General features: G+C 42.3%; 1 protein-coding gene across 23 annotated transcripts in view; it reads left to right on the top strand.

Annotated features, from left to right (window-relative positions):
* Nucleotides 1-20,888, top strand: part of LOC126402424 (rap1 GTPase-activating protein 1-like) — a 75,816-nt gene that overhangs the window by 19,529 nt on the left and 35,399 nt on the right. For 2 of the 23 annotated variants that reach the window (XM_050064383.1, XM_050064380.1), the window contains exon 1: nt 1,706-1,926. The exons of 13 other annotated variants lie outside the window; for them this stretch is intronic. In XM_050064383.1, the coding sequence (XP_049920340.1) occupies nt 1,898-1,926 (29 nt within the window). In that variant the 5' untranslated portion in view covers nt 1,706-1,897. Of the gene's footprint in view, nt 1-1,439; nt 1,653-1,705; nt 1,927-16,961; nt 17,430-20,888 lie in introns of those variants that run through there. 8 more of the 23 variants (XM_050064399.1, XM_050064393.1, XM_050064397.1 and 5 more) reach the window with 5 other exon arrangements.

Below are 20,888 nucleotides of genomic sequence, written 5' to 3'. Positions count from 1 at the left end.
ACATAGCACTACAGGTAGGAAAAATATGTATTTTTGATTTTGCCGTGAACTTTCCCTTTGAAGATATCAACAATATCAGCTGCTCTCAGATCTTTGGGTGAACTATTTTACAGCTCGGAGCATAAAAACTAAAAGCTGCCTCACCAAAAATCTTTGTCCTGCCCTAAAAGATTACTGCCAGAGGACCTGAAGGGTCGTCCTGGTTCACAGATTTTAAGCACGTTGGACAATAAAGTTGGCGCAAAACCATGGAGTGCTTTAAAATTGATTTTAAAATCAATACAGACACTGAAGGCATCCAATGTAAGGAGTTTAAAATAGGTGTAATGTGTTCTTGCAGCACTCACGCAGCAGAGTACTGAATCAATTGTAACTGATTTATAACTTCTTCCAGTTGGAGCGCTTAATAGTAGTCTAGCCTGCTGGATCTAAAAGTGTGCATTAGTCTCTCTGTGTCACTCAGAGAGAAATGGCCCAACACTGCTGTATTATATTTGGTAACATAAGCCCTAATTCTGATTCAGAGGCGACACTGAGGTTTCCTCGGACTGAGAGAGGATTCCATTTTGTGGCCAGTTTCTGCCTCTATGATTAAAATGTCAGTTATATCCATATTATTTCACTCTTTATGTTTATTCAGTGGGTGATGACGCCTAATCTGTTGCACGTATTTAATGTAATGAATTGTTCAGTTTTGATTCGGCCACCCTCGTAGTTGATTAAATGTTAAATGACCATCTTCCATCTGGTCATACACAATAAATAGATGATCTCAAACCCTGTGTCTGCGCTCTCCGGGGGAGGCCTGTAATTGGTTGTAATCCTGTCTTGCTAAGCTCCCCTGATGCGAGGAAATGGGAGAGGAGGGTTAGTGTGGATAATGGCTATACTGAGATGTTGTATAAGAGCCTCACTCGTTCTCTCTGTCCTACACACACATGCGTACATACGTCCAGACACAAAGTGCACTCTGCCTCTCTGTCCCTGAAGCATGATGGATTATCATGGCAGGTTGTCCATTGTATAACTTCCTGTCTATTCTTTAAAACAACTTGACCACAGATCACACCATCTTATTCATGCTTCAGATCATGCAGGGCTGGTCTGCACTTTTGAACCACCCTCGGGTTCTACTTTTGCTTGCAAGGAAGAGTTCAGGGTAGTCGTTAAAGAACAATATCAGCCTTTGCTTTAAAAACAGTAAGAAATAAAAAAGACAATCTTTTCTCAAACCCATCACACTAATTTTGTGTCTTCCAAAATATGTATCTAAAGTCCCCCTCCGCTCAAAAGTGGGTTTTGCTTTATTGCTCTCTTGGATGTTTGAGCTTCACTGCGCAGAATCATTTATGTGCTGAGTTTGACACTAGAGGGCAGTTTTCACATTCATGTGCTGAGAGCCGAGTCTCATTCTGAAGTTGTCAAAACCCGGCACTTGGGCAGTGACTTGCGGCGTCAGAAACCAACAAAAAAATGTGTCCTTTAAAGTCAGCATATACAGGGCCGGTTGCCGTTATAGTGTAGCAGCACTCGGCGGCGTCAGGGGGAAACGCGACGGGACAAGGAGGAAAATTAAGGCGGCGAAAGTCAGAATGGGGCGGACGGGACTAGTCCAACAAACACTGACCTTCACCCGAGAGGGGTTGTACGGTGTAAGAAGCCAAACCCTGTTCTTTTTTTCTAAACCTAACCATGTATTTTTGTTGCCTAAACCTAACCTCGTGTGTTTGTTGTTGAAGGAAAAAAAAAGTCAACATAGTGCATTTATTTTGAAAGAGACTGTATGTAAACGTTAAATTTCCTGTGAAAACGGAAGTGTATCTTGAAAGAAGAGAACTTTACACGATGTCCCAGAACGTCAACAACCAACGCACCCAGGGTACCTTGCTCGTCGTACATGGACGTGGAAAGTCCATATGTGACGAGGTCAGAGTGAGAATGTGTTGTGTGCTGAAGGAGAAATGTTTACCTGTGCTCACCTGATACCTTATTTCCACAGTTTTGTTTTGTATCTGTATTTCTGTGCAGTAAAGAGAGTATGCCCCCTAGTGTTCGATGCAAGTGTAGCCTGAGGACTGGTGACAGTGAACACAGCTACATGTAGCTCTGAATAAGCACAGCAGTCCAAATAACCAGTTCAAGTGCTGTTACAAGCAGTTTTATTATTTTCTTTTTTTCTGTCTGAAAATCAGTAAGAAATCATTTATCTCCTGGTCGTACTAAGAGAGAGGCTGAAAGGAGAGGAGACAGTCAGAGGGGGGCAGCACAATGTGGCACCAAAGACAGATAGTAGGATACCCTATAGTGAGACAGGAGGAGCACACTTAATTTTCTTTAAATTGTTTAAAAAAAACCCAGCAGCAACAAACAATAAAATCAAATAGATGATAATCTGCACTTGACAGAAATTTAAGTTCACACAACCCAGGCAGCCATAGGGGTGTGTGTCCTCCGGAAACAGCTCGGACTCACCAGCCACAAAAGTACTTTGAATTACCACAACGGTGTATTTGAGGTGGGAAGGGCTGTGTTGAATCAGCTTTCTCTGGAACAAGAGGTGACAGACAAAAAGATCTTAACACATCTAGCTTGGCCTTTTCTAAACTCAGCACCTCCCACTGACCCTATTTCCTCATCTATCCTCCCCTAATGCACCCAGTGTCCTCTGTCCTAAAGTCCTACCGTTTTTCACCATCCAGTCTTGTAAAATATGCACATGGAGCAGGCAGAGCCAAAAACAGGACCTAAAACGCATGGTGACAAATATGTGAGGAGGTTGGCCTGAAAGGTGTATGTAGTTATTTTGTTGCATGCACACAGCTAGCATGCAGCCAGTATACGCTAGCTATATGCCACTGAACTTTTACCTTAATAATATAGAATGCAGAGCTGTATAGTGTGCTGCAGGGATGTCAACAGGGAAGTTAGCATTGCCCTGGTTTTCTTGTCACAAAGCCAATGGGATTTGTCCACTGGATTTTGGATTATTGCAGAAAATAAGCTCTGTGACAAACAAACATTTATGATACTTCCTCTTTTTTTAGCAAGATAATCTTCACAAATTAACACTGCTTTTAGGATTTTTGAAGCATCGATGCAATTGCCAGAAGTAGAAGCTAACGTTAGGCTATAAAGCAACTACACGAAGGTCAACGTTGCCACCACATGGAGGCTGTAAAACCTAAGACATGAGTTTCAGAATTCACAATTTGGGTATTTACTGACATATTTTATGTTTCAGGCATTTGAGCAAAAACCCATTCAATAAACCCACTGACTTTGAGACGAGGGAACCAATAGTGCAAAAATGCTGACTCATTTCTGGGTGTCAGGACTGATTCCTGCAGCATACATTCTGTACATACAGTCTGTCAGCTGATTTGCTTCGTCTGAAATCTGCCACACAAGTTCTTTTTTTTTCAATGTATGAGTTTTGCAAACACATCAGAGATCATGGAGGTTCTCATAAGAATGGATGTAATTCCAGGTGACTCGCATACACACACAGAGCTATGTGGAAATGAATCTGATTGATCTGAATTTAACACATGTATAAGATGATTGTATGACTTCCTAACTATGTTTAGAAACCAGTCATGGCCCAATATGCAACTAGCAGTGGTAAATGTGCTTTTTTTTTTTTTTTTTTTTTTTTTAGCAAAGTAAGAGACATAGTGTCCAATATGTAAAGTTTGAAATGAAAAATATTTTCATATTCACACATTTTAGATATTCCAGTGAGGGGGGAGAAGTAGATTTTTTAGACTTTTGTTAATCAGGTACAAACTGTTTTTTGCTGGAAAACCATGTTAGTCAGAGCTTTCCGTGTTGGGCAAGCTACTTGGAAACTGTAGTGAGCTAAGCTACCAGTTACCCTACATTAAAATGAAGTTTAACCGCATTAAAGCTATCTCTGGAGAAACGTGGCAAGCTAACTCGCTACTTGCAAAGCTACTTTTATTTTTTAACTTTGTGTCAAATCAGTGTTATCTCAGAGATAGAAAAACTGTCAGTCAAACAAATAGGCAGGCAAAAAATGTTCAGTTGAACGGTTAATTATATAATAACAGACTTAAATTAAAACTTTTTCTTTTTTTTTGAAGGCTTTGTGACATTTGAATATGTCCTCCAATAACATGACATCATCAGCTGGCCTATTGCTCTCTCTCTCTCTTCTGTGTCCTCTTCCTACTTAATGCATTTCTCTGTCTTGGCTTCTGTCAGTCTGCTATCTGGCTCTGTCAGTAATTCATATACAGAATTCCAAAATATATTTTTTCAGTCAATAAAACCATAATAAATAAAGGACAGTAATACAAACAATAAAAATAACAGATCCAGATTAAACATGTCCTGAAAAAATCTCTCCTCTCTTCCTTCTTAATACTGTCTCAGCTCTTTTCTTAGCCCTTGTTGTGTCTATTTCTCCAGTGTCCACTGCATATCCATATACAGTCTATGGGCAAGACACATTAGAGACACGTCAAGAAGTGCAATGTAACCAATCTGAGGCAGAGAAGAAAAGCCAATAACGAAGCAGCAAGCCGAATAAACTAAAGGATTAGTACGTGATGTCATGAGGAAGTGCTTCCCTCGTCTACATGCCTCGGTGTGGCGCTGGTGGCAGTCACGTTACTTATCCTCAGATTTATTATTATTATTAGTTGTATCCAGGCCTCCGCAGAGAAGAAGTCGGCTGCACTTCAGAGCATTTCCTGGGAAAAAGAGCTTGCAACTTTAGTGGATGCTAGTGCGCTATGTCTTGCTATGTTTTAAAATGTGTCTGAAGGGGATGTTTAAATCTGAGCAGAGGTGCACAGCAGTGTTGGATGGTTGTGGTTACCCTGCCCTCTGCCCTCTGGTGGTAAAAAGTTATGAGTGCATATAGTTCAGGTGCAGACTGCAATGGTCTTATTATTAATGATTAAAATGATATAATGATAAACTGGACCTCAAGTCAGATAAACCGGCAACCTGAGGTCCTCAAGAGACTTTTCCTCAGGTGCCAGGTTTGACAGGAACGAGTGTGTGTGTGTGTCTGTGTGTTTTAGGGTGATCAAATATCTGTTGTTTTGCTCAGTGGGTGATACGTTCCAAAAACAGATTATTTAAACTCTGCTGAATGACCTTGCTATTTATTCCGAATTGTGTGATGCAATAATATCGTTCTATTTTTATGATGCTTTATAAATTCTCGGCCTGTTTCATCCTTTGTGTCCCGTGTCTGCCCATAAACACTTACGAGGTGTCACTGTGCACACTCCTCTGTTTGTGTTCTCTGATTTCCCATGAGATGTCTCTTTGCATCATCATCTGTCTGTCTCATCTGCACATGCTCCCACCGCCGTGCGGGAAGCCGAGTGTCAGTTTGCCTGTGCACGCTCATCTGTGTGTGTCAAGCTGCGTTGTCTGGAGGAGCGGACATGGTGGGAGAGCAACCTGTCAAGCCAGATCAGACTACACTGTCTCACTGTGAGTCTCCTGCTGTCTGACCAAATATAGCACCGCAGTGACAAGGTTGCCCCTGGTTCTATCCGTCTCAATAATCCAAATCCGAACGTGTCATGCACCATCCAGCACCGGCACAAGATGTCTTGAAAAACATAAAGCTCGGATGACAGCAGGCTGTTGAAGGTTGAGATGAGCGCCAGGCAGCTCTGACAGGACGTCCCTGTTTTGCTTTATCTGATTCTTAAAGCTGTTTGAGTGGTAAAGTTGTTCTGCCAGCTCGTTTAAAGTTCGCTGCTTTGCCCTCAGACAGTCTCTTGCAGCTGCAGTATCTTCAGAAGACAGGGCTTCAGGTGTTGGAGAGGCAGCCAGGGTCTTTATTCCTTATGTTTGTGGAAGGGTATATCCCAGAGCATGCGCATGAGTGGATTATGAGACAATGAGCCCCTGGAAACACACATGCAGAAGGCCCCACCACCTCTGCTATATAGGAGACAGACACACAGGCCTTACAGATGTTTAGTCTATTTTTGTTGTTGCTTTGTGTCTCTTTGTAGTCCTTACATATCTCTCTGTTGTTTTATAACTTTCTGTTGTCATTTTGTGTCTCATCGTAGTTGCTTTGCTCCTATTTTAGTCATTTATAACTTCTGTGTAGAAGTGTCTTTGTCGTCATTTTGAGTCTTTGCAGCTGTTTTGCATCTCATGTAGTCATTTTGCATCTCTTTGTAGTTGCTTTGTGTCTGTTTGTGGTCATTTCAGGTCAGCTGTTTTGTTTCTCTTTTGTCATTTTAGTGTCTTTGTAGTTGTTTACTATCTCTTTGTTATTCTCTTTTCAGTTGTTCTTCATCTCTTTGTAGTTGTTTTGCATATCATTGTAGATGTTTTCTGTCTCCTTGCGGTTATTTTGAGTCTCTTTATAGTTATTTACATCTCTTTGTAATCATTTTGAGTCTCTTTATAGTTATTTCGCCTCTTTGTAGCCATTTTGAGTCTCTTTGCAGCTGTCTTGCATCTGCATGTAGTCATTTTGCATCTCTCTGTAGTTGTGTTGTGTCTCCTTGTGGTCATTTTGAGTCTCTTTGTAGTTACCTTGCACCTCTATCAGTGATTTTGAGTCTCTTTGTAGCTGTTTACATCTCTTTGCAGCCATTTTGGGTCTCTGCAGTTGTTTTGCATCTCTTTATAGTTGTTTTGTGTCTCTTTGTAATCATTTTGTGTTTGTTTGTGGTCATTTTGAGTCTCTCTGTAATTGCTTTGTGCCTCTTTTAGTCACTTTTAGTCTGTTTCTAGTTGTTTTGCATCTCTTTGTAGTTGTTTTGCATCTCTTTGTAGTCGTTTTGTGACTGTGGTCATTTTCTGTCTCTTTGCAGCGGTTTTGCATCTCTTTGTAGTTGTTTTGCATCTCTTTGTAGTTGTTTTGCATCTCTTTGTAGTCGTTTTGTGACTGTGGTCATTTTCTGTCTCTTTGCAGCAGTTTTGCATCTCTTTATAGTTGTTTTGCATCTCTTTGTAGTCGTTTTGTGTTTGTTTGTGGTCATTTTGAGTCTCTTTGTGATTGCTTTGTGCCTCTTTCAGTCATTTTTAGTCTCTTTGTAGTTGTTTACATCTCTTTGTAGTTATGCTGAGTCTCTTTACAGCTGTTTTGAAACTTGTAGTCATCTTGTTACTTACTGTAGCCATTTTGCATCTCTTTATAGTCGTTTTGTGTCTGTTTGTGATCATTTTGAGTCTCTTTGTAGTTGTTGATATCTTTTTGTAGTCATTTTGAGTCTCTGCAGCTGTTTTTCATCTCTTTACAGTTGATTTTGGTCTCTTTGTAGTTGTTCTATGTTTTATTTTGGTCATTTTGAGTCTTTTCCTGGTCTGTACATGTCTCTTTGAGTGTCATTTTGTAGTTAAAGGCCAGAGTGGGCCCCTGGGCCTGCTGTGCCCAGTAAGTCTGTTCACTATTCCATCCATGTCCCTGAGTATACATGTAAGGATGTGTATGTCCCTTGTGGGGCCTGTTTACTGACACCTGTCATATTGAGGATGGTGTGGTAAGCCAGTGGGAAGAAGAGGACTTTTTGTTCCCTGCCTTCCTCTTGGTCTTTCTCTCCCATGGGAGAGGAAATTCTTGCATGGTCGTATTGTGGTTGTTGTTGTCTTGATTGATAGGAGAAATGTTTGCTTCATAAATCAAACTGTATGAAGTTCCACTGAGTACACTAGTAGCTGTGAGCACAAAAGAGCAAACAATGATCCTGCAGTGACTCCCTGTTGTTGAAAAGCACATCTGCATGGCTGTGATTTCCCCAGGCGGCGTGTTTCCAAGGAAATCTGGACACTGACATTGTGAGAGATAAGCACGCTGAAAATCTGGACCTATTGGTAGAGTGAACATGCTTTATTCACAAACACCTGCTATACCTGGCCTTTTAATGCATACTGAGCATAGCCAGCTGTCAGGAGAGGTGTGGGCTCAAGAGAACCCATCAAGGAGTCTCCTCATGCATCAGATCCCACAGATGTTTTATTATTTATTATTCCTAGAATGTAGCATTTGATTGTGCAGCCTTTTGTATTTTCTATTCTTCCCCTGAATACAGTTGTACATCATGTGCTCATGCCTTCAAGTAAAAAACAGTTGGTTTGTTCTGGTATCTTGATAAGATCTACTGAGAAGGATTTCCATATCTTGTTTGTCTAAAAGGACTTTTAGAGGCTCAGTTCCCTGGGGAACAAACAGCTTCTCAGACTTATCTGCTTTTTTTCCTCTAATATTTGCTTAAGTCTGATTGTGGCAGCGGTGACTTTTATAGCTATCAGACAAAAAGGCTCAGAAGGTTTTTGCATTTTCCAAAACAGATCAGGGAAAGTCCTGGAGAAGTTTTTTTTTGTTGTTACTTCCCTCTCACACAGAAAATGAAATACCTACATCAAGCTGACTCAGAAGATCATATGAAATGTTATGTTACATATACAGTGTTGGGGGAGCTACCAGGTATTCCACACTGGAAGAAGCTGAACCACAGTAAAGCTACCCTAGAGAGAAATCTAGTTTTATTAAATGAGCAATGTGTAGGATTTAGTGATGTCTAGCGGTGAGGATTGCAGATTGCAACCAGCTGAAACTTCTCCCATGTGCCAATTCCTGCTTAGGATTCCTTCAGAATTCATTGTAGAGGTCTCTTCCTCTCCAAAACAAAGGGACCAGGCTATTTAAACCAGTAAAAACACTGAATAAAGCAGTTTCACATTTAAAAATCAGTGTTTGTCTGATGCTGTTTGGCATGAGATTAGTCCAGCACCTGCTAATGTGAGCCCACCTGTTTTCTCTGATAACTTAACATCCATATGTTCAGGAGTTTTTAACTGGAACCAAAATTATCTGCAGAGGTCTCTTCCTCTCCAAAACAAATGGACCAGTTGATTTTAACCGGTAAAAGTGAATATAGCGGTTTCATGTTTAAAAAGCAGTGTTTTTCTGAAACTCTTGTCACAGCGGGGCTTGTAACTATGTTGTTGGACGCAAAAATCTAGAGCCAGTCTTTGGTGTGTCTATTATGGGCTACTGTAGAAACATGGCAGTGCAACATGGCAGACTCTGTGGACAAGGACCTGCTCACTGTGCAGATATAAACAGCCCATTCTAAGGTAATGACAACACAATGACTCTTATTTTTAGGTGATTAAACTCTAAAGAAAACATACATATTATATCATGTCCCCTTAAATCCTGCCCAGTGGACCTTTAACTACAGCCACTTAGAAAAAGAAGTTCAAACTACTTTGTAAAAAAATGCGATCAAACTGACAGTGTCCATGTTATCATGCTACTCAGTTAAGTGGCAATCAAGTGCCCACTTGTTCACAGGTTATAAACAACAATAAATAAAAAAAAATTAAAAAAAATACCCCGCTTTTCATGGGAAAGTGTAAGGAATGTAAGTTTTGGTTTGGTATATAATGTCCGTCAGTCAGTCAGACACCTGCCTTCAGAAACTAGAGACCAGGGGCGTCATTTATAAAGCAATGAGTAGGACCCATACAAAAAATGTACGTACAGAGAAAAGCCAAAAATGAAATGCGCCAAAAAATATTCTACAGTTTCCACAATGAGGCTTCCACCTCACCATCTGCATCGCCAATGTCCTGTCTCCAAAATGTTGGTAAGCATGGGTTTCTCCCATCAAGTCTGTTTTTATCGATCACAACTTTAGCATGGGAAGTGGCGTACGCCTAGCCTGGAAATCCAGACTCAAATCGTGAAAGATTTTGAGTCTGGCCCTCACCAATATACCCTTCCTACCCAAGGGGCGGCACTAACTGAGGCATCTCAAATGCCACCGCACACAATTGGATAGCACGATGGCCAGTCAGAGCAAAAAACAAGGTGATGTATTCATTGCACTAAGCCCCATTTGTTTGCCGAACAGTGGGGCTAACTGCTTTTGCTGTATCCCGTCAGCAAAACAGCAAAAACGTCCTTCCTGGAAACGAAGGCTTCTAGGGCAGTCTTCTGTTCCTCTCTCAAGGAAAAAGATAAGTGTAGTTGGCTTAGCATTTCTTCCAAAGCTAAATTGAATGGACGCGGTCCTTCGGCAGCTGCCATCTTGGCTGTTTACTTTTCGACTCCTACGGCGCAACGCTGTCCTCATCATGTTACGCCTGCCTAGAGCCCACCTCTATCAGATAGACTGATCTGATTGGTCCGATGGCGATTCAGCGGGCTCTGCTCGTCGGGGCCAGATCCCCGTGCAGAGCAAATTCGAATTTGCTAGGGCTGGGGCATCTGGATTTCCAGGTTAGCTTTCGGTCCTTGTTTTGTGCATTCAATTACAGCAGAGAAGCAATGGTAAAATAAAAATAAAAAAGAATTCCTTTAATTTTATGGCCCCAAATTGCTCACAGTTTCAGCAAAAAATATTTTAACTATCCGAATGACTGTGAAAACATAAATGTAGTTGAACTACCAGCAAGCTACTGCAAAATAAAGTCGAACTACTACTTTAAAAACATACATTCCACTACTCCCCAAAAGGCACATAAAGTATATGTGTAGCTAAACTTTTACCAAAGTAAACCATTTTTTGGGGGAATGGAAATCAGATCTTTTCATGTGGAAAATCTGCCCTTTGAGGCTCACAGTGCAGCCACGTACACACAAGGCAGTATGTAATTCATATAAGCGCCGCTCAGAGAAATGGTTTCACAGCAGAGACAATCATCCTCCCATTTGTCTGAGTGCTTCAGGTCAGTGTGAGGGGGGGTTGGGAGGGATGACCCTGAAAGGAGGGCAATTCCAGGGTCTATCTGTGTGGTAATTCATTGCACATGTGCTCCTCATATCACTGGCTGTTGGAGGACTGTGAGTAGGCGAGGCAGCAGGTGTTGCTACTCTACGACAAATTTAAAAAAAATCCAACAGGGAGGTCGGCTCCTAATATCGGCGCTCTTCAGTGTCATCGCCGTAATATAAAATGACACAGGGGGAAACAAGATCACTGAGAGGCACGGCTAAATGCCTTATGTCTGACCTCTGCAGTACATTTTCACACACATTATAAACAGCTTGCCTATTAAATGATTTGTGTTTGGGGATTGTCAACGGTGCTCATAAATTAATTGAGGTCAAAGCTCTGGTTCAGTAGGTGGATGCTGACGAGGAAGCGAGGGATTTGGGTTGTATTACTCAAAGACCATGAGCAGTATCCATTTAAGTTATTTCAATACAGTTTAACCTCTTCTCTTTTATTGCTTTAGGAGCATGGATTGATCGATTGCCATGAAAATTTGTTCAAAGAATCCCACTGTCTTTGATGATCACTTGACTTTTACTCTGGCACCACCAGCATGTTGGCACTTTTGCTTTTTTCTTGAAATATCTCCAACATTTTTGTTAAGGTTGGGATGAAATTCATGTCCTCAACCTTTCATCTAGCACCACCGTCAGGTCAAAATGTGATTTGTAACAAAATGTTTGCAGCCTGACAAGCAGAACTAAGGTGAACATGGTAAATATTAAACAGCAGCAAGGCGCTGATGTTTCCAGTCCCCTCTCTCTCAGCTCTGCTTAATTTTGGTCAAATCTTATGTCTGTTTTGCAAGTGTTGGTGGTGCTTTTTGTGGCGGCTGTTGGACGGTCGTGGCGTATGGCTGCGAGTCACTCACTGAGATGACAAAATAAACTCACCAGTCTGTAAACTCTCTTCCTGCTGACTTCTGCCAGCTAGCCAGGTTGAGGTTTTCAAATGTAAACATCAGTAAACATCAAGGAAAAGATGGAGAAGATGGGCACTAGCTAGCCAGTGTACAGGCGATGGATAATAAACTAGACAACCTCCATGCTGCATCAGTTTCTAACGGGATATCATCAGGAACTGTAAAATCCTTTGTTTCACCAAACTTGGCTAAATACTGGACAGCAATATTCAACCAGGTAACCCATTTCCCATATGCCGATCTGACAGAGCAGAGGACTCTAGTGAGAGAAGGAGAGGAGCCGCATGGTTTATGGTGAATAAGGACTGGTGTGACAGTGGGAATGTGAGGTGCTGTCCTGTTCCTGCATCCATCTCGTTGAGGTGCAGATATGTTAACAATCCAAGACACATCCACCTGGTGATGCGAGATGTGAAGAACGATCCAGGACACCACCGTTAACATAAATGATGGCATCAGTAACTGTAACCAAAACTACAGTTAAATCAGTAGTTCCCAACTGGTCCAGCAACAGGGTCCAGATTTCTCCATTGCCATTAGTTCAAGATTCAAGGTCCACGCCCTACTTGCATTCGGCCATATCGTCGAGCTAGTTTGCTGTCTCTGTCAAGTAGCTGTCCATTAGGCACTCTTTCTGCCGCAGGAAATGGTACTTCAAAATAAAAGGTCTGTGCTGGAAATTCACTGTACTTAAAAGTAAAGTGTGTTTTCTTCAAAGTTGACACATTCACGAGTCATCCACAGCCCATTCAGAATGGATCCGGGACCCACTTTTAGACCGCAACCCACCAGTTGAGAACCATTGAGTTAAATCATTCCACAGCCAGACACCATGGATTAACAGAACCATTTAAAAACATGGACAGTTACAAAACAGCAGTGCAAGAAGAGGCAAAAAAGGACTAAGTTACAGTGCACAAGTTGATGGAGCTGACCTTGAATGATTCCATGTGACAAATGATTGATTGATTCATTAAAATTTTTCAGCAAACGTATTATAGCATGCTGAAGTTAGCATTTAGTCATAGTACAGTGCAGCCAAGCAGAGCAGCTAGCATGGCTGTAGACTCTTATTTTTCATAGACGATCAGCTATCATTGTTAATGAAGCTGCTGTGGTTCCATTATATCAACACACTGGTAATTTTATTTTAATTACATAAAAAAAGAACAAGAATAAATACTCTGGGTCGGGATGACAAGCATGAGCATTATTTTATGTTTACTTTGTGCCTTTGTTGTCACTGCCCGACCCAGCTGGGCTGTTTAAACAGGAACATGATTAGGCATGATTATCAAACCAGTCACAATCACAGTCACAGTGGGGCTCAGGCAGTCTGCAGAGAAATCATGGTGGGGATGTAAAGTTTCTTCAAAAGTTAGGAAGCAGTTGGCACTCCTGCTTTGCCTTGCAAACAAACTATGGGCTTGATTAACACAGAGAATTTGTTTAAGAGCGACTGGAGGCGGGTTTTAACAAATCTGGAAGCAGCAGGAGAACCTGCAGACCTCCTACACCCAACATTTTGCTGCAGGAACAATCTTTGATTGACTCAGAATTTTAGTCACAGATGAGTGTGATGAGTGGCTCAAAAATATTTTCATCCAGGTAGTTCAAGGGATAAAGTCTAATGATTTAACAAGAGACATTTTCATTTTTGACAAAGTAAATAGCATAGTCTGTGACATTTATGAAAATGAAAACCTGGTACTAAAAAAAACTGTATTTTTACATCAGGACTCTTTGATATGGAGAAAACCAAAAATCAAGATATTTGTGACCAGATCCCTCAATACTGATAATCAGCCTGTTTGCACTTCCAACTTGTCAAATGTCGATGCTTGATCAGTAGCCCTCCGGCGACCAACACTGAGGCACAAAGGCACCCTTAGCAGCAATGTGATATGCACCAGGCAGCTGTTTGTGATGCTGCAGGCAACTACCAGATTTTAAACAGCAACATAATCTGTGAAAGGCAGGCAGGAGGAGAGGGGGGTCGAACAAACTCCACACTTTCAGCTGGGAGCCTGCTGCTAGTGTCCTGTGTGAAATCACAAAGTCAATCGAGTTATTTTTTTTTTACTGGAAACGTAGTGTGCTAGTATGTATGGCATGCTACGCCATTCTTATTTTAAGTCAAACCTTGATGTTTTTTTTTTAACTTAACCATGGACTTTTGTTGCCTACACCAAAGGAAGTAAACCTTAAAACAAAGTGTTGAACCAATGTTTTGAGGTTGTTTCGAAAAAGACTGTATGTAATTAACGAGCAGAAACTGTAAATTTCTTGCGAGAATGGAAGTTTATTTTGAAAAGACACAACACATGTAACAAGCATAAATTGACACGCTGTCCCTGAACGTCCAAAACTGACAGCGGAGGGGTACTTACCAGGTCTCACTCCAAAGTCATCAAAAACCGGCGCTTAGTCAGTGACTTCTGCATCAGACACTGACGAAAAAAGCTGTCCTTTCACATCAGCATGATATGCAGCCATTATTTTTTAGGGCATCAGGGGGAAAACATGGCAGGACAACAGCGAAAGTTAAGAGGGTGAAAAGACCAAGTAGTGTGGGTGGGTTGGAGGGGTGGCAGTTGTCCAACAACCACCAACTTTCACCCGGGAGACCAAATTTTGCTTCCCATTTGCAGCCAAACCCTGTTCTTTTTTCCAAACCCAACCATGTCAACCCAACCACATGTGTGTGTTGACTAAATGTTACCACATGCATTAGTCCAGGGTTAAAAAAGCGTCAGTCCAGGGTGCTGTACCGACGTATAGTGTGTTTATTTTGAAAGAGACTGCATGCAAACTGTACATTTCCTATGAAAACTGAAGTGTATTTTGAAAACAGACAATGCATGTAACAGGCTAAGGTTGGCACAGCGTTCCAGAACATCAATAACCAACACACCCAGGGCACCTTGCATGTCATATCTTGAGGTGGAAAGACCATGGCCAAATGTCGATATGTGGAGGTCGGAGTGAGAATGTGTTGGTACTTAATGCGCCATATTTTGATGTGTAGGGCCACTGACCAAATGTTGGTATTTGACAAGTTGGGATGAGAATGTGTTGAGATATTGCAACAATATTGTAGGGCTGACTATCAGTGTTTTCACAAAAAAATGTACATTTTTGATAAATACTAAGATATTACCATATCCAAAATCTACAACAACATCTATTTTACATTCATTATTTCTTACTTTTGTGCGGACAGTAAACTCTGCTGGAACGCTGCATTCATGTACAGTCATCACATAGCTCATTAATTCCATGCTGTTCTCAGCCGACTCTTGCGGCTCAGTGTTGTTTGCACTTCCCAGCCCCCCTGTCCCGATCTCCCCCCTGAGGTCAACCACTGCTAATTACATCTCAACCTGTGGGAGACTCTCAATGGTCATGCATAAATAACCATTCATATATATTTCAGCAACAGCAGCCGTCTTGTTTTCTGGAGACCTCTGACATGTTGCTGGTATATGTGTCTGTGATTGGAGTCTGAAACCTTTAACTGCCCTGCGGGGTCACTGGCTGGTCACACACACCCTCCCATACACACACCATACAGAGGACAGTTGTAGCTGCTTGCTGGGCTGATTTTGTTGAGCACAACAACATGAGTTTGAATCAGAGGGAACTTTCATTTAAATTTGGATAAATTTAAATGTATTAATGAAATTTGATGAACACAGTTGCTGAATCTTGATTTGGCTAATCCTTCTGGATTATAGAATCCAGCTACTTATTTCATTATTTCAGTGTGTCTTGTTTTATTATCCAACTTGTCTTGGTTTGAGAAATAGCTGCTGCTATAAAGCTGCAAGTGTGAGAGGCAAAGTGAGAGTGTGAGATGAGGAAATTTCTGGAGAGCAGAAATGATCAGAGGATGAGGGATGGGGGTGGGAGAGGGGAGTGACCGCGGGCCATTTCACCACCATAATGGGATGGGAATCCCTGGCAGCGGGGGCTGGTTGGTAGGGATTTACTGTGGGATTCTGCAAAGGACATTGGAGCGACTAAAACCAACTATCTTTCCTCACAGGAGATCAAAAATGAAGCCCCGCATGGCTCCGGATTTTCCTCTTCTTCTGCTGTAATTATTATTTCGTCAGCATACAGGAGTGTCGAGTCGTCAGTGAGGCTGCCAGTCTGACTGCATGTGGCTTTGATTTGATAGGAACCAGCTGCAATGATCCGCGTCAAAACACCACTCAACACACCAGATCTGGCTGCTCTTATCCGATAATGTGTTTTTATCTATAAGCACTATTGACAAAAGCCCTCACAGACAACCATGACGCGTTTTTAACCCCACACCCGCTGCTCCTGAGCAATTCTGAAAATAAATTAAACCACATATAACATCTGCAGTCTTTGCTCAAGGGTTTAAAAGAGGGCCGGAGAGAGATTATTGTCCCACTACAGCAGGATGTCTCTGCAAATTACTGCTAATCTGGACAATATTAAAGTTTTGTCCAATGATATAATACAGTTTTTTTTAAGCTTTGGACAGTGAGCGGATTATCTGTTTTATTTCTCACAATACACAGCTCTTAATGGTGTAGTGTGAGGACAGTGCTGTAATCCCTTGTTATCTCTTCATATCTGACACATACAGGACACACACACACAAAAACACACACACGCTTTAGTGTTAGGTACATACTTGTTCATCAGAAGCTGGACAGATGAGTCGACACTCTTGCTGCGTAGAATATTGTCTGGCAGGGATTTAGCAGGAAAAGGCGGTATTGGTGACATTAGTCAGAGGTCTGCTGGGAGCTGCGGATAGTAGCTTAGTGGAGAAAACCCGCATGTTCACTGGGGATTGAATGAGACTCATTACAGTAATTAAAAAGCTTCCCTCACATCCTCTCTCATGCTGCACAATGAGCATTAAGGATGCTGCAATGCCTGCTCACCTTTGGGAGCTCAGTGTTGGACATAATCACTTTGTTCAAGTCAAAACATAATGAACATGAATTTGAATGTGGGTGTTATTTTTTTTTTTTACGTGTGTAGCTGATGTGGTTGCCACAGCAACAGCCCTAGCTGGCTCGTTGTGAGGCAATGTGGGGATTTAAGGCAACCCCCGTTACCCTAACCAGCCCTGCTTTGCTTTCCCTTTCTGAGCGGCAGACTTCAGTCGTTCCCTACATGGAGGAGAGGGGGGAGGGTCTCCTGCTTTGAAGGGGTTAAGGGTGGCGGTGGTGGTGGTTGGGGGTGGGTGCGTGGTTCAGAGTACAGGATTTTGGACACCACATCATGCATGTGTGAGCTTAAGAGCACACAAAGAGGGTGGAGATGGAGGAAGTGACAACTAAAGAGCGCATATGTGTGTGTGAGAGACTGAGTGGGAGGAGAGAGCGTGAGGGAGGAGAATCAGCAGCAGATGAGGATGCTCACTGGGAGTGTGCGGCACTCTTAAGAGCTGAGAGTGAGGCCAGCAGGTGAACGACTGACGGGAAGCAGCAAGTGAGCTGACTGAAAGCTGGAGAGAGAGAGAAGAGTGAATGCAGAGAGAGAGAGAGGAGATAACTGTGAAAGAGAGAGGGAGGGAGACGGGAGCTTAACCAGAGGAGAAGCGTAGACAGTGAGTCATCTGCCAGAGTGCTGGTCACTGTCCGGACTTCCCAGGGAGAGCCCAGCTGCCTCTGTGTGAGTTAAGTTTGCTCCTCCGCTCTACGCAGGACATCAGGTTCGCCCAGATGACACGCTGTGACTTCTTCACACGGCTGATTTCTGTGGTGCGTCGCTAACCAGCTGGGGTGTGTTATGTAATTTGTTGTGGTGTTGTTGGGATGAAGCTGTGGCTTAGTGATGCAAACTGATCTGCAGGAGGGCTTACGTGGTAATGCCACGCAGAAAGGGCAGGTGTGTGTGAACAGCAGTATGTAATGTGTGCAGCACAACATGCTTGTGATGGAGGGTGAGTTTGTGGTGGACGTTTCTTGTGTCACTTTTACTCTGATGTGTGTTTTGATGTTGCTGGAGTTGAGTATAGATGGAGTATCTTGCCACCAATTTATGTCAGGCTGTAGTTATTATATAGTGTGTGTTTTGTGCATACAACACACAAATATTATCTCTATCTTTAGATATATGTAATACATCTATATCTTTAAACCAACTGTTAGAAATGAAAGCATTTTCTTTCACACACGGTCCATCTGTGTGTGTGTGTGTGTGTGTGTGTGTGTGTGTGTGTGTGTGTGTGCGTGTGTGTGTGTGTGTGTGTGTCCTGCATCCATCTATTGTGCATCAGTTCTAATTAAGAGTTCAGAGCAGCTGATGCCCCATTGTATCCTGCTCTCCCATGGGAGAGCTCCTGCCGGGACTTCTCGCCTCGTTCATGTTTATTTGATTCTGCTGAGAAAAGGTTTACAGTTGTTCACAATTTATTTAGGTGATGCAGGACTTTCCTTGATTAAAGATTCACTGGACTCATTGTGTCATAGCAGGCAGCGCTGTGTGTTAATGATTCACGCTCTCTATTTTCTCCTTCACCTATATTTGATCCGAGTGCACTCTGAAAGCAGATTTCCATTTCGGTCACTGTCCCTTTTGAGCAGCTGTTTGTCTTATCTACATCCTCAGCACCAGACCAACACAGCTTCATGCACTGTCTCATACATAACTAATTACTGTGTCAGCGCAGACAGCCATACTATCTCTTTGGAAAATGATTAGTTTTCCGGGGTCAAGAGACTGTTGTATCATTGAGTTATTGAATGATATTTCTCTGCCTGTGGGGCTCGGTGCCTTTTGGCAGCTGGAGAGCACGTCGCCTTGTTGATATTGAGATATGATACGTATTTCATTGTGGCTGCTGTAGCTTTCTTTGATCATCACAAACAGCAATGTACATTTTTCACTTTGCATTATGGCGGCCTCGAGAGCATTTCATCTTCACCAGTCGATCACTTTGTGTGTTTAAAATTGATTGAATTCATCAAATAAGTTGAAAGCCTGCTGTGCAAATTGGCTAGTTGTCAGTGTCAATAGGGCACCATATCAGCGGGGATTATTGATCAATGATCCTATGGGGATAAAGCCATGCTGGTAGATTTATTGAGTTTAGAGCACAGAGATGTGTGAAAGTAGTATTGCTCGGTTTTGCATTAGAGGTGTGTTACTCTCCTGGGTTTGAGAAGAGAGATGCTCTGTTTGAATAAATGTGAAAGTATGGGTATTACATCCCTCGGTCCCTGAAGTGTTTGTGAATAGCAGCTGATGTTCTGAAAGAAATGGGGAACCTGCACAGAGGAATATGATTTGATGCCTTTTTGTCCTTTGGGAACAGTGAAGAAATCATTTATTGATTTACTGGAAGTGTCAGACATAACATGTATGTCCCTAGATCAATGCATTCTCTATCCCAACTTGTCAAATACTGCAGCTTGGTCAGTGGCCCAATGCTTCAAACTATGATGCTAGGTACCCCTCTAGCAGCAGTTTTAACATAATTTGGGTTGAAATGACTTGTTTCCATGCGGGACATGAACAGCTGTCTCCTGGGTAAAAGTCCTGTGTTTGTTTGATTTTTGATCTCTGTGTTTTTTCAGTTGTAGGTTTCGGCATCCAACTACTGTAGGTTTAGGCAACAAAAGTGCTTGGTTAGATTTAGGAAAAGATCATGGTTTGGGTTTCACACGGGACACAGACAGCAATCTCCTGGGTCAAAGTCCTGTGTTTGTTTGACTCATCCATCCACCCCGACACAACAGACACCTTCTTTTTCGCTCTTTATACTATGTCAGTTGCTCTGAGAGATAAATATTGTCACGGATGGGTTTTTTTTGGAGTTAGTTGAAAGCTTGGTGCATCTCATACAAATGCTAGACTTGGTAGGTACATATATTTTCATACTTTCCTGACATTTCACTTGGGTATAGGGTGTATGACAGTATTTGTGTAAAAATACATAAAAAATAAATAAATAAACAAGGTAAAAACCAACCCGGTCTCATGCTAAAGTCATTGAAATCCACTCGAAATCAGTGACTTGCAGTGTCAGACACTGAGAAAAAAAAACATCTTTTGATGTCAGCATGGTACACAGCCGGTCGCATTTATAGCTTAATGGCACTCGACGGCATCAGGGGGAAACATGGCGGGACAAGAACAAAAGTTATGCTGGCAAAAGTCTGAGTAGGGTGGGTGGGAAAAGTGGTGGATGGGTCCAACAAACACCGGCTTTCACCCAGGAAAGCAGTGTTGGCATCCCATAAGACTATATAGCCAACCCTGTTCTTTTTTTCCTAAATCCAATCACGTGTATTAGTTGTTGGAGGAAAAAAAAAAAGTCAATTTGCGGTGTTGTACCGACGTAACCAGCTCAGTGGCCTAGTGGTAGAGTGTCCGCCCTGAGACTGGGAGGTTGTGGGTTCGATCTCCGGCCGGGTCATGCCAAAGACTATAAAAATTGGACCCATTGCCTCCCTGCTTGGCACTCAGCATGAGGGGTTGGAATTGGGGGGGCTAGATCACTACAAGATTCCCGAGCGCGGCACCGCTGGTGCTCACCCCGGGTCGAATGCGGAGAACAAATTTCACACACTCGGGTGTGTGACAATCAGTGGGACTTTAAGTAGTGCGTTGTTTTTTTTGGAAAGACACTGCATGTAAATGGTAAATTTCCTGTGAAAACAGAAGTGTATTTTGAAAGAAGACAATCCATGTAACAGGCATAGCTTGACACGGTATCCCAGAACGTCAACAACCAATGCACCCAGGGTACCTTTCATCTAGTATCTGGATGTGAAGGGCCATGACCAAACATTGATATGTGAGGAGGTGGGAGTGACAATGTGTTGTAAAAGCTGGGCTGCTGGGGACAGAATTCAATATAACATGTATGAAATTGTCTTGTAGGGTTGGGTGATATGTTAAAATCCTCCAGCTGGCCACCGTCAGCCTAACAACTTATGATTACTCTTAATTCATCGAGTTAGATCTGAAAATATGCTGGCTCTACCAGTTTTCCCTGCAGTCTTTCTCTGCTCTTGTAGCCCGGCTGTTTACATTCCTATTACGTTATCCCAACCACTAGCGGTCGCTATCTTCCCCGCTTAGCTCCCTGTTACACCAGTAGAGACTGACCTCTGGTGTGGGGGCTGTGCACTACAACACATTGCCTCAGTAGAGCACCTGTATTTTATACTGTATTGAAAATCATACCTTTGGGATTTTTATATACCCTGGTATACCATATTTGATATTTGTTT

The sequence above is a fragment of the Epinephelus moara genome, chromosome 16 (genome assembly GCF_006386435.1).
Source record: "Epinephelus moara isolate mb chromosome 16, YSFRI_EMoa_1.0, whole genome shotgun sequence".
Lineage (NCBI taxonomy): Eukaryota > Metazoa > Chordata > Actinopteri > Perciformes > Serranidae > Epinephelus > Epinephelus moara.
The sequence above is the reverse complement of the archived record's forward strand: the minus strand, read 5'-3'. Positions and strand labels throughout refer to the sequence as shown.